At 49.6% G+C, this 12,855-nt stretch overlaps 1 protein-coding gene across 1 annotated transcript in view; it reads left to right on the top strand.

Annotated features, from left to right (window-relative positions):
- The window catches only part of PAPPA (pappalysin 1), a 263,247-nt gene that overhangs the window by 24,615 nt on the left and 225,777 nt on the right, over positions 1–12,855 (top strand). Inside the window, exon 2 of the mRNA XM_015092957.4 lies at positions 8,777–9,839. Within this exon, the coding sequence (XP_014948443.2) occupies positions 8,777–9,839 (1,063 nt within the window). The remainder of the gene's footprint in view (positions 1–8,776; positions 9,840–12,855) is intronic.

Raw genomic sequence — 12,855 nt, 5'->3', positions numbered from 1 at the left:
AAATGGTCCCAATTTGGAGGAAAAGGCACAGACGTTTATCATTAATACTGATTAAACAGCATAGCTAACATTTATCATGTGCTATGCAGATGAGTATTTGTATTCTCTAACTAAATCCTCAAAATGTCACTGTGCCTTAAGTACTGTTATTATCAGTTTACAGTTGAGAAAACTATCAGGGAGGTGAAGGGATTTTGCCCAAGGCTACAAGCTAACAAGCAGCAGAGCTCGGATTCCAACAGTTAAGTCTCCACAGTACAAATGCTTCAGTTCAGTTCAGTTGCTCAATCATGTCCGACTCTTTGCTACCCCCTGGACTGCAGCACGCCAGGCCTCCCTGTCCATCACCAACTCCCGGAGCTTCCTCAAACTCATGTCCATCGAGTCGGTGATGCCATCCAACCATCACCAGCGCCCATGTGCCAAGTCTGGATACGCTTATTATCTCTTTAGTTCCCCCTCCAACCAGCAGAGGTAGATCGCATCATCCCCTTTTTACAGATGAGAAGACTGATTCTAAGAGAGAGATGCTCTGACTCTCCATGCGTCACGCTCGTGCACGGCAGAGCCAGGAGCTGAACGCATGCTTGCTGGTCTCTAGAACTCTGACCGTGCTATATTCACAGAGCCTGCTTTCATGTGAGTGAAGGAGGCACCCTGGAGAGCCACAGTCTAGAGGGAAACACGGATGCACCTTGAGCCCCTAAAAGCACTTTGCCATCCCCAGTGTGTTATGTAAGTCTGTGTATTAATACAGAAAATGGATTTTTAGGAGCCTTTAGACATACTCTTGTTCACCTTGCCTTACATCCAAATGGCCTTAAACAGTTTACAAGGAAATATGCATCCATTTATCTCCTTTCTCTCTCTCTCAAAAGAAAAAAAAAAAAAAGACCTGTGAAGTATACAGAATGAGACTGTTTAATCCCTGGAATACAAATGGGAAAACAGCCTCAGAGAGTTGAGTGAGCTCATCCAAGGTCACAAGGCTAGTGTAAAAAAAAAGAAGAAGAAAAGTGAGTGGACCGATAATATCAGGGACTTTTTGGGCGATGGTTCCCAGCAGGGAAGAAGACCACAGGCAGGGAGCAGACACAGGCGCTGCCATGGATGCTGGTCACGCTGCTCCGCCTAGACCTGATCTTGACCTTGTGAATTGCCCCAAAGGGTCACTCTTGATATCCCAGCCTCTCACACCCAGAGGGAGAGACAGCCAGAACTCAGCAGAGTGTGGAGAAGCCTCTAGCCAAGTGTGATTTCCTCCAAGCCTTCTCCTTCCACTGAGCCTAAGCGCCATCCTTTGAGCCAAGGTACGCCGGCCTGGAGGAATGGGGATGCTGAAGTCCCTCGGGCACCTGCCTGGTGCTGCTGAGTCCTCCAGGGTCACCCTGGTGGTCCTCCCCCACCACTGAACCAAGTGCAGGGGCCATGGGTATACTTAACCCGAATCTGTCTGTTTTAATCACCCTCCTCTAGACAGATAAAAGCTTTCCATAGGATTGCTCTCTCAAGCATTTCTCTGTGGCTTTGATACCAGCCATTAAACCATGGAAGGGAAAACAAAACAAACAAAAAAAAGGACCAGCTTCAACTTTTAGCTTTTAATTTTTTTTTAGCCTCCTGAAAAACCAGATTGTTGACCTAAATTCCCCCTTTCATCCCCACATCCTCTCACCTCTGCTCGTATTCCACAGCTAGTGGACATCACAGCTAGTGGACATCCTGAAGTTGGAGGGCCTGAAATGGCCTTCTTTTCCCTCCTCCCCACTCCTCCATGACCTTATATTCCCTTCAGTAGGAACTGAGGCAGGGACGTCTGAAAGACCTGAGATCTCAGAGTTACAGAGGGTCTCAGGTGGAAGGGACCTCTGTGGCCGTGTGATACAACCCTCCTATTTCATAGGGGAGGATTTGAAGATGCCCTTGCTGGGGAGACTGCCCACCCATTGACATATAGCAGCAAAGTGGCAGAGCTGGGGCACAAGAACCTTGACTGTGGGCTAAGAGATTTTTTCCCCCTGAAGGAGAGCATCCCAGAAGACAGCTCTGGCTTTAGAGTTAGCCCAAGTGGGATTCTCCCACTCTCTAGCTGAGATCCTTGGAGAGAAGCCAGTTAGCTTCTCTGAACCTGTTCCTTCTCTGTCAAGGAAGATCAGTCAAGCCCACTTCACTGGGTTCTTATGAGCATGGAAGGGGATGTCTGTGCTTAGCCGAGAGACCACTACATTGCCCGTTATTATTATCCTTACAGTTTTCCCTTGGTATCCCCGGTGCATTTGTTCCCAGACCCACCGTAGTTACCAAAAGCTGTGGGATGCTCAAGTCCCCTGTATACAATGGCATAGAATTTGCGTCTGGTCGACACACATCCTCCTGTGTACATCAGCGCTAGGCTACTTAAAATGTCTTATGCGATGTAAGTACCAGCGCATGTCAAGGTCCTCCTAGCGGAGGTCTGGCTCAGCTGTAGGGGAACTGAACTTGAAATCAGGAGTCTTGAATTCCACTCCTTCCTCCCAGTTAGTGGTGTGTGACCTTGGGCAGGTTGACCTCACCCTCTGAGGCTCAGTTTTCTCATCTATAAACAGTGCCTGTTATACAAGGTTGCTTGTGAGGGTCATAGGAGACATCTTGGCCCAGAAGCAGCTAGGCACATGCTCAGTACACAGCAGGGTCTCCAGCTGGAGCGCAGAAGCAGCTCTTTCCTGGGAGGAGCATTTCCTGTGAGGCGACCGCACCAGCCATTTTTATATCCTCGCAGTACTTGCCCTGCCCACAGTAGGAGTTAAGCTGAGACAATGAGTTGTAACCAAGAAGGATACTGAATTGAGTACAAAGCAGCAAATGATTTTAGAGAAACTTCAGGGGGAGAGCTTAAAAAAAACTTGTTGAATGGCAGTATTATAGTTTGCTAGGATTACCACAAACACAGCACCATGACTTACTGGCTTAAACAACAGAGGTCTATTTTGTCACAGCCCTAGAGACTAGGAGTCTGGGATCAAAGTGTCTGCAGGGTTGGACTTTCCAAGTCCTCTGCCCTTGGCCTGTACAGGGCACCTTTTCCATCCCATGTCTTCATGTTGTCTTCCCCTTGTATCTGAATCTCTTCCTCTTAGGACAACCATTATATTGGATTAGGGCCCAACGCAATAACCTCATTGTAGCTTAATTATCTCCTTAAAGACCTATCTCTAGATAAATTCACATTCTGAGGGATGAGGGGCTAGCCTTCCACCTAGGAGTTTTTTGAGGGGAAGACATTTCAGCCCATGCAGATGGAATGGAAGATGGGAGGCAGCCAAGAGCAGGACAGCAGCCTTGAAGGAAAGCTGAAGAACACTGCAATATAGAGCTTGTGCAATGGAGCAAAGCTGAGTCAGAAGCCCATAGGCTAGGAGGCTAGTAATGGAGGTTCAGATGCTGAAGGACAAAACAGGGAGGCACCCCAAACTCCAGATAGGCAGCCAGGCCCGGGCAGGTCTCTGGTCCCAGTAAAGCGAGGCAAGGCAGGCAGAACCGACGAAAAGCTAATTGTAAAGAGCCACTGATTCTTAGTCCAGAATTGAGCACCAGGCAGAAGAATGACATGGAAAGCAGCCTTTTTGTGGTTCAATTCCACTTGCTTGTGCTGGTGCTGTTGAACTTGCAGAAATGCTTCTGGAGGGGGTGGGGCATGTCTTCAGATAGCCCAGGATAATGTGTGCGCCACTTGGCACTTGGTGCAGTAATGTGATTAAGAAGTGGGGTCTGGGACTTATATGGACATGGATTCTAAGCTGTGTTGCTTTGGACAAGCTGCTAACCTTTCTGAGCCTCTGTTTTCTCTGCAGAATGGGCTGCACTGGTAGTTTTGTTGTGAAGACCAAGTGAGAGAATTCATGTAAAGCACATGGCGCTTAGTACGCTCTAAACAAAGTGATTATATTAATCATACGATGGTGCTCTTGTAAGGAACAGAGTGATAGAGAAGTGTCCCCCTGCTTCCCTTCTCTTGCCTTCCTTGTTTGCTCCCTCCCTTCCTTTATTTTATAATTTTAATGATAGACTCTATGCAGCACCTGCAAGGTACCAGATACTGTGTTGGATGTTGGGTGTTTAGAAATGAACCAGAGAGAGATATACTCAGGAAGTAGAATGCGTAATTACCAAACAGATGTCTTTTAGGACAGGGAGGAGCGTGATCAATGTGTGGGAGGAAGACCCATCTACACCTGGGCTGGAGTGGCGTGGTCACACCACACTGCCCTGGCGCGGTGACAGTGCAGGGATCCTGAGAGTGATCCTGACTCCAAAGCCTGGACAACTCACCCCAGGTGGCCTGGGCAGAAGTTTTGGGAAACTCCCTGCAAGCCCTTCTGTGTTTGAACTTGCCCCATTGTGCATGCCCTCTACCTTTGGGGTGAGTTGAGACCAGAAAAAAAAAAGAGAGAGAGAGAGAGACAATAAAAATAAATAAACATCAAGCTTCTGCTGGGCTGTGCAGCCCTTTCACAGCAAATCTGGCTGCCAGAAGATAGGGACGCATTTGAGAGACGAGGGTTCAAGCATCTGATGCTGGTCATGAGACCCAGGGCAGCCTCCTTCCTGGGCCTCTACTTCCTCATCTGTGCAGGTGCCCCGGACGGTCATTGGCTGGTGAATGAATGGGCTCTGGCACTTTCATTGCCTGCTTCTGCCTGCTTACAGCTTTGAGGCAGGCTTATGCTAATTAGGCTTAGATGGTGTGCAGGATTGCCTGTGGCCATTCCATGAGGATGTGTCCCCCGGGATCAACCTCTAGTACCACCCAGATGGCACCGACATTCAGACTGACTCTAACTGTTTCTTTCACTCTGTCTCTATCTTCCTGGAGAACCGCGGGGAAGGATGAGGTGGAGGGGTACTGGCATTCACCCATGTCCTCCAGAGAACACTGTTCCATGTCTGGTATGGAGACATGCAAAGGACGTGTCCTCTAAGCACACAAGAACTGGCAATGATGTGAGGCATCCGATTCAAATCAACACGCATTTTTGAAGCTTCTCCTCCTTACAAGGAACCATTCTCACAGGGAACAAAAGAGCTCTTAAACTGTAGCAGGGAGATCGTTTACCCCCAACTCCTCCTTTCTCAGAAAAGGGAAATAAGGCCTGGCAGCCAAAGGGGCAGGGTGACTTGTCCCTGGCAAGGTCATGCAGCAGACCGGGAGCCCAGACCTCTGGTCCCAGATCTCCAGTTCCAGGCTGGTGAAACAGCGGTGTCTCCCATCCAGCCCTCTGAAATGTGACTGCTGTTGATTACTTCATTTTTGCCCAGAAATAAATCCCATTCACCACTACACCCCATCCCCCCCATCCCTATTGAAATTCAGTGATTTCCTTTCACCACTAACACCCCAGGTAAATATTTCCCTCTGAACTTTTGAAGCCACTGCTTCAAGGTTCTCGTTTCCCTTACTGTGTTTCCTCTTGGTTCCACTGAAACCCTCCCTTTGCCCTTCCTCTCTGCCTCCTGGGGCTAAGCTGCCTCTTGGTCCTCCGCTCCGTGTCGCAGAGTCAAGCCTTTCTCATTGATTCCCTCTTTTCTCTCAACTGCAAACAGAGGTGGCTGAAGCCCATGTACCCCAGTCCCAGGAAGGTCCTGAACTGAGGGCACCCTACAGATATGTACACATTTTGCCTTGCTACCCCAGCCAGCCACCTTCCAAAGGCAACAGCAAAGCCAGGCCTGAGAGCCCCTGGTCAAATAAAAACCTGCAGAGAGAGAGAGAAAGGATCCTGTTTCAGATGTGAATTTTCTTATTAGAAGAATTTTCTGTTTGGGAGGTGTGGGGGGGTGTTAGCCAGAAGAGGAAGAGAAGGTGAGCAGAGAGGTGGGATGTGGTGAGGGCAGGGATGGGGGGGCGGTGGTCAAGGGCAGGGGGGCGGGGGGTGAAGTCCAAAAGCCTGTTCTGTCATACTTCCCATAGCTAGCAGTGAAAGACATAGGGGAGCTCATTCCAAATGTGGAGTCAGAGCTTTGGCCTTGGAGAGGTCAGTGGGGAGGTGGCTTTTAACATGCAAGTCTTATAACAGTAGCAAAGCCAATGAGCGGGGAGGGGGTGTGGGTTATGATTTCTGAGTAGAGTCTGCCAGTAAATTTGAGGAGGACTTGTGCTTTTTTGAGCCCTCATCCTACCAGCTCTTGATACACCAGTCACATCGTCTTTAGGATACCCATTCTCCCTGGTGTTGCTGTATTTTGTTTTTTATCCTTTCCCCCATTTCATCTTTGACATCACTCTGAGATTCTCTAGCATTTTAACAATGTAGTCCCATCTGGACAGCCACGGTGTGCCAAGGATGGTATAGCCACTATGTCTTTTAAGCATGACAACATACGTAAAGAGAGATAGAGAGGAGGGGATTGAGATCCACAGAGGTGAAGCAATTTGCCCCGGATGTACGGCCAATAACTGTTGTCATCAGAATTACCCTGAGTCCAAAGGTCCTGCTGTTTGTATCCGGCCAAGAACACACTCTGTCTTCTGATTCTCTCTGTCCTTTATCCAGGGAGTCATAGATTAGTGCCTCTGATTCTATTTCACCTTTACTCTTCTCCCACGCTGTTCAGAATCATCCATGTGCGCATTTGCGGGACACTTGCTGAGTGCCTGCTGTGTACACCCCATAGTGCAAGATGCTGGACAGGGTAGAGATGACCCAGACAGAGTCATCATTCTCAAAAAGTGTCATGTCTAGGGGAGATTCTAAAACTGGAGAGTAAATGTACAGTTTCCTAAAAGTACAAAGAATTCAGAGGAGAGAGTGATTATTCCTCACAGGACCATTAGGGAAATCTTCCTGGGAGAGGTGGTTTCTGTTTTAGCCTTTGGGAAACCTGGAATCACAGAAAATCCCCCGTGGACCAGGCATATGAGGGAAACCTCATTCATTCCCCTCCTTTGCCCGGGAGAGGACCAAGACCCACCAATACATGGTGTTTCATCAAGGCCTGAGAGCAGGTTGATACTGTAGGAGACCCTGGCCATCACTTGAAAGTTGGTAGAACAGGGAATGCTGATAGGGGAGATGGAGGTGGACTTGGAAGCTTGGCCAAAACTACCATCCATGTCAGCTGCTCACAGATTTACACAAAATCGAAGGCCCCAGTACCCACAGAGAAGTACAAACTGTGTGGGCCTTCTCTATTGATTTTGCTAGACACTCTCTGTGCTCATTTGATGAGTGCTAATGGCAGAGGTACAAAGTTATGGTGACCGCAACAATTCTCCAGCTGAAAGTAGGGACTGTCCTCCTAAATGAGCATCTTTTATTCTTTCTCCTATCCCTGCTCTCTCCTCCCACCTAACCTCATACATCATCGAACGCTTAGAATACATTCTTAATTAGAAAGTCCTCTTCCCCATCCAACTGCTTGCCTGTGCCAAGGACACTGGGTATATTCCATAAAAGCTGGGAACAGGAGTTGATGAGAGTAAAGAGACTTAGATCCAGAAAGAATCTACTTAGTGACTTCCTGGGGTTTCCAGGCTAAGTCTAGAGAAGTCTAGCTTGGAACTTTCCCAAACAGTCAACTGAAATTTGGGACAACCCAGGCAGGTGTTTTTATGCAGATGGACCCTTGGTGACACTGATGGGGTAGAGGGAGGTAAAGTTAGTGCCTAGGACGGTGATCCTAGGCTCTGATGGATCTAGGATCTAGTTACCAGCCAGTTGACCTTAAACTATCCCTCTCTTTACCTCCTTCAATTCCTGTTTCCACCTCTGTTAACTTAATATCATCACCTTGAGGGTGCTACATGGGTTAAGAGAATTAATGCATGTGCAGACCTTAACACAATGCCTCACTTGTGACAGAGGCTTGGTTTTACTTAATGATGGAGTCCCCAGCATCTGTTTATGCTAAGAGGATGCCTTTTACTTTTTAAAATATTAGCATTGATGTTAGAGAAAAGCAGGGTTGAACTGAGTGTCAGGAAATTTGTCAGTGACTGTGTAACCTAACAAAAACCTTCCATTTCCTGAGTCTCAACTCCCTTAACTTTCAAGTGAAGGAGTTGGAATTGGTAATGTTTAAAAACCTTTCCAGCTCAGATAGTAAGTATGCCTGCCTTTCTTTGGGGGTGAATGTCAGAGCTAGTCAGGACTACTGTTACGATAGAAGCTTTGCAGCCCATGACCATCACTTCTCCAGGCAACTTTCCTGGCACTTCACCGCCACTGATCATTGATGAGTGCTGGTGGCTGACACACTCCTAGTTATGGTGACTGTAGTCGGCGCTGTCGGAATGAGCACCTTCTATGGATCATTTTCTCCCTTTGATTCTTCTCTTACCTCCTCCTGTCACCATGTATGTCATTCTACACTTAAAAGACACTTTTAATTAAAAAGTCCTCTTCCCCATCCAACGGTTTTGCAAAATCAAAGATTTTCAGATTTTAATTATTAGTAGTATTACTGTTGTTTCCTTTGGCTCAAGTATGTATTCTGCAAACAATGTCGTTTTTTGTGTGTCCCATACTCAGAACCAATCAAAGTGAAACCACATGGGTTAAAGTTGTGGTCAGAACCTCCCAAAGCCACCTCATCCGTGTTATCCATTCCTGTAGCCCTCACCTTGCCCTCGGGCTGGTCCCAGAGGCTCAGTTAGTCACTGCCAGGAGGCCACTGAGCGCAGTTTGTAAACTTCTTCTTCTAGGACATCCTGATAGGAATTTTATCAGAAAGAAAGAACTGTCCCCTCCTTCCTCCACCCTTTATTTATTCATCTTTTTCTTTTGGGGCTACATAGGGCTCTATGACAAATGTTCTTATGCCTCACGTGACCGAGGATGGGTCGTGGGCATTCACACCGTCAGTGACCAAGGCAACAGAGACCCACGCTACTTTTTCTCCTTGAAGACAGACCGGGCCCGGCAAGTGACCACCATCAATGCCCACCGCAGCTACCTCCCAGGCCAGTGGGTATACCTGGCTGCCACCTACGACGGGCGGCTGATGAAGCTCTACATGAACGGTGCCCAGGTGGCCACCTCCGGGGAGCAGGTGGGCGGGATCTTCAGCCCCCTGACCCAGAAGTGTAAAGTCCTCATGCTGGGAGGCAGCGCCCTGAACCACAACTACCGGGGCTACGTGGAGCGCTTCAGCCTGTGGAAGGTGGCCAGGACGCAGCGCGAGATCCTGCTGGACATGGGGACCCGCAGCCCCCAGGGCCCTCTACCTCAGCTCCTCCTGCAGGAGAACTGGGACAATGTGAAGCGGGCCTGGTCCCCCATGAAGGACGGCAGCAGCCCCCGCGTGGAGGTCAGCGGCGCCCATGGCTCCTTGCTGGACACCAGCCTGGAGCCGCCGCTGTGCGGGCAGACGCTGTGCGACAGCCCCGAGGTCATTGCCAACTACAACCGGCTGCCGCGGCTCCGCCAGCCCAAGGTGGTGCGCTACCGCGTGGTCAACCTCCACGACGACGGCCGGGAGAACCCCACGGTGAGCCGACAGCAGATCGACTTCCAGCACCAGCAGCTGGCCGAGGCCTTCAAGCACTATAACATCTCCTGGGAGCTCGAGGTGCTGGAGGTGAGCAACTCCTCCCTGCGCCGCCGCCTCATCCTGGCCAACTGCGACATCAGCAAGATCGGCGACGAGAACTGCGACCCCGAATGCAACCACACGCTGACCGGCCACGACGGCGGGGACTGCCGACACCTGCGCCACCCCGCCTTCGCCAAGAAGCAGCAGAACGGGGTGTGTGACATGGACTGCAACTACGAGCGCTTCAACTTCGACGGCGGGGAGTGCTGTGACCCCAATATCACCGACGTCACCAAGACCTGTTTCGAGCCGGACAATCTGCACAGGTAAGGGAGTCGAGCTCCTCCCCTTTTTGCCCAGGGGTGTGGCTCCTAATGCCCAATGGGGTTGCGGGAATTTCCCAGTTCACAAGGCAGACTGGACCAAGTAATCACAGGACTGCAGGCAAGGTTGGGCTTCCCAGGTGGCTCTGTGGTAAAGAATCCGCCTGCCAATGCAGGAGAGGCAGGTTGGATCCCTGGGTCAGGAAGACCCCCTGGAGAAGGAAATGGCAACCCACTCCAGTACTCTTGCCTAGAAAATCCTGTGGACAGAGGAGCCTGGCAGCCTGCAGTCCATGGGGTAGCAAGGAGTCCGATACAACTTAGTGACTAAACAAATATGCAGGGTGAGTCCATTACCAAAATATTTCTGCGTCGCCTCCTATGGGCTCAGAGGGAGCTCTCAAGATCCTGCCTTCTCAAAGGGCTCAGAGTCTCAAACTGGACGACCGGGGCTGAGTGCTAACAGCCGCAGTTATAAAGCACTCTGCCGTCCAGTCCAGTGGTCATTAGCCACATGTGACTGGTTTTAAATTAGTGAAGATGAAAATGCAGTTTAAAATCCAGTTCTTCCGTCACACTAGCCACGTTTTCAGAATTCAGTAGCCACCTGGGGCTAGTGGCTACCATACTGGACACAGTCATATGACCACTTCTGTGCTAGCAGAAGGGTCTGTTGGACAGTTCTGGTGGAGCTGGGATGGGCTGGGGTCGGACAGACTTCATGCTTTCTCAGTCACTATGTCATGTCTGAATGTGTGGGACCCTGTGGACTGTAGCCTGCCAGGCTTCTCTGTCCGTGGGATTTTCCAGGCAAGAATCCTGGGTTCGGATCTCTTCCCTTACTTTGTGACCTCTTACAAGCTGTGCCCTCATCTGTACAATGGGAATGACAGTGGCACCTACTTTGTGAAGTTGCTTTGAGGATCAAATGAGGACAGGCAAAGCAAGTCTCTTCTAGGGGCTAGCAGGTGACTACCTCTCAATAAGTGCATCTGCTGTTTCTTGAACAATGAAAGGCAGCATGTAGCATGCATAGGAGGTCAAAGGGGAACAGCTGACTTGCAGCTTGAACATTTTAGGGAAAGCTTAGGTACGGTTTGGACATCAGAGATTGAGTAGATTGAGTTGAGGGAGAAGGAGGATACTCAAGGCAGAGGAGCTTCACATATTGCTGAGAAGAGGGTGGAAAGGGTGGAGGGCAGATTTTCTGTCTAATGCCTGACTTACCCTCTGCCTTGTACTACAACTATGACCAGCAGCCCCCCAAAACACCCAGAGGTGGACCATAGGTGATCGCCATTTGATGTGGGACCCAGGGGGACTAGTTTTAAGTCAGAGAGACTTAAAACTACATCCACTTTCCTGACTTCCCAGATTCATGCTGAGCTTTTCCATTCTCTCCAGCTCACAGAACCCTGGCCTTGCTGATGGCTTGATTGGTTGGCTCATTTGCCAACCTCTGCGGGTTTTCTGCTGACTCTTCTCTTTATGTCTCTCTCACAAGAGCAAGGGCCTCCCATGCACTGACAAAATACCTATGTGCAGAGGAATGACAATGCTGGCAAGAGAATGTCATGCCTGGCTCCAAGCCAGAGAGCACGTCAGCTCAGCCTTCTGGCACCAGGCGGGCCCCTGGACTCTCACCTTGGCTCAGAGATGGGAGCAGCCCATGTAGGTAAAGCCTTGGTGTGTGGCAGGTTCCTTCCAGATCACAATGCACTTTCATCTCTGCTCTAGTTAGGCTTTGATGGCATTTGATGAGAATGACTGAACAGAGTTAGCATTTTGTATTTAACTGATAGGGCCTTCGAGAGTGAAATGACTCAACCAAGGTCCCAGGTCAGGAAAGACATTTGGCTAAATCACAAACGCAGGACTTCTGAGATGAACGTGATGTGTCCTGTCCTGAGCCAGACCCCAGGAGTTCCTGGGGTGCCCAGGGAGAGTGGGCGTGGGAGGATCGATGAAGCGCCAGGAATACTGGAAGCCATTTATCTGTTTGTCCATTTACCCATTCATTCACTCATGCAACAAATGTTTGTTCAGCACGTTCCCAGTGCCAAGCAGGTGAGCACCCGTATCCCTACTTGGTGGAAGGAAATCCAGGCTTCAGAAGAAGGAAGGGACTGACCCCCAGTCACTCAGCTAAGGCATAGAGAGCTTACATTTGAGTCTTGCTCTGTTGACTCCAAAGTTCCCACGGAAGGGAGGTATTTTGAAATCCGAGGAGCAGTGAGAGGCAGAGTCAAAAAGCAGGAGTGACTGGCGAGGTGGCTTTCGTAAAGCCTTTGGGAGAAAACTGCTGAGTATGATTGGGTCAGGACCAAGGGCAGCTGACCTCTGTGGTTGGGGTGCTGGGGCCGTGGGGCCCGAGGTTCCAGAGAGCTGACCATCAGCAGACCGGGCCAGCAGGTGCCAGCGGCCTCCTCTTTTCTAAGTCACGGGACCGCATGTCCAGAATATCCGTGAGCAGCCATTTGGCAGCGCTGTGACCACTCACACCAGGGCCTGTGTGGTTGCTGGCTGGAAAGTGCTGTGCCCCAGGGAGCCCCACCAGGCTTGTTTCACCTCCTGATGAAGCTGGAGGGGCACAGCATTCTGGCTGAATCAGCTCTCCTGTGTGCAGAGAGAAACCTGTGGAAGTTTGCAGAGAAAATACTTGCTTTGTGACTTTAAAAACAAAAGGAGGGAGGGAAGCGGGGAGGAAGACATGAATGAAAAAGGAAAGAAAGAGGAAAGAAGGGGAGAGAGGGAGCTAGGAAAGAAGGATGACACCTGTAATAGAAAATTAGAGTGACATTGTCTTGATGATTTTTAACGAAGAGGTAAACTTGCTTTATACACAAGGTATGCTCCTGCGTTGCCTGCCGCTTCCCAACCTCCCTTTCTCTCATTGGGTAAAAACAATAAAGATAATATTTCAATTACTACGTCTCAGTCTGTGGTAGAGAACCAGTTTTGTTTCCTCTACGTTGCCAACCAATTCTTTTGTAACATACAACAAAAATGAACTGCTGTG

The sequence above is a fragment of the Ovis aries genome, chromosome 2, assembly GCF_016772045.2.
Source record: "Ovis aries strain OAR_USU_Benz2616 breed Rambouillet chromosome 2, ARS-UI_Ramb_v3.0, whole genome shotgun sequence".
Lineage (NCBI taxonomy): Eukaryota > Metazoa > Chordata > Mammalia > Artiodactyla > Bovidae > Ovis > Ovis aries.
This window is presented reverse-complemented; position numbering and strand designations above follow the sequence as displayed.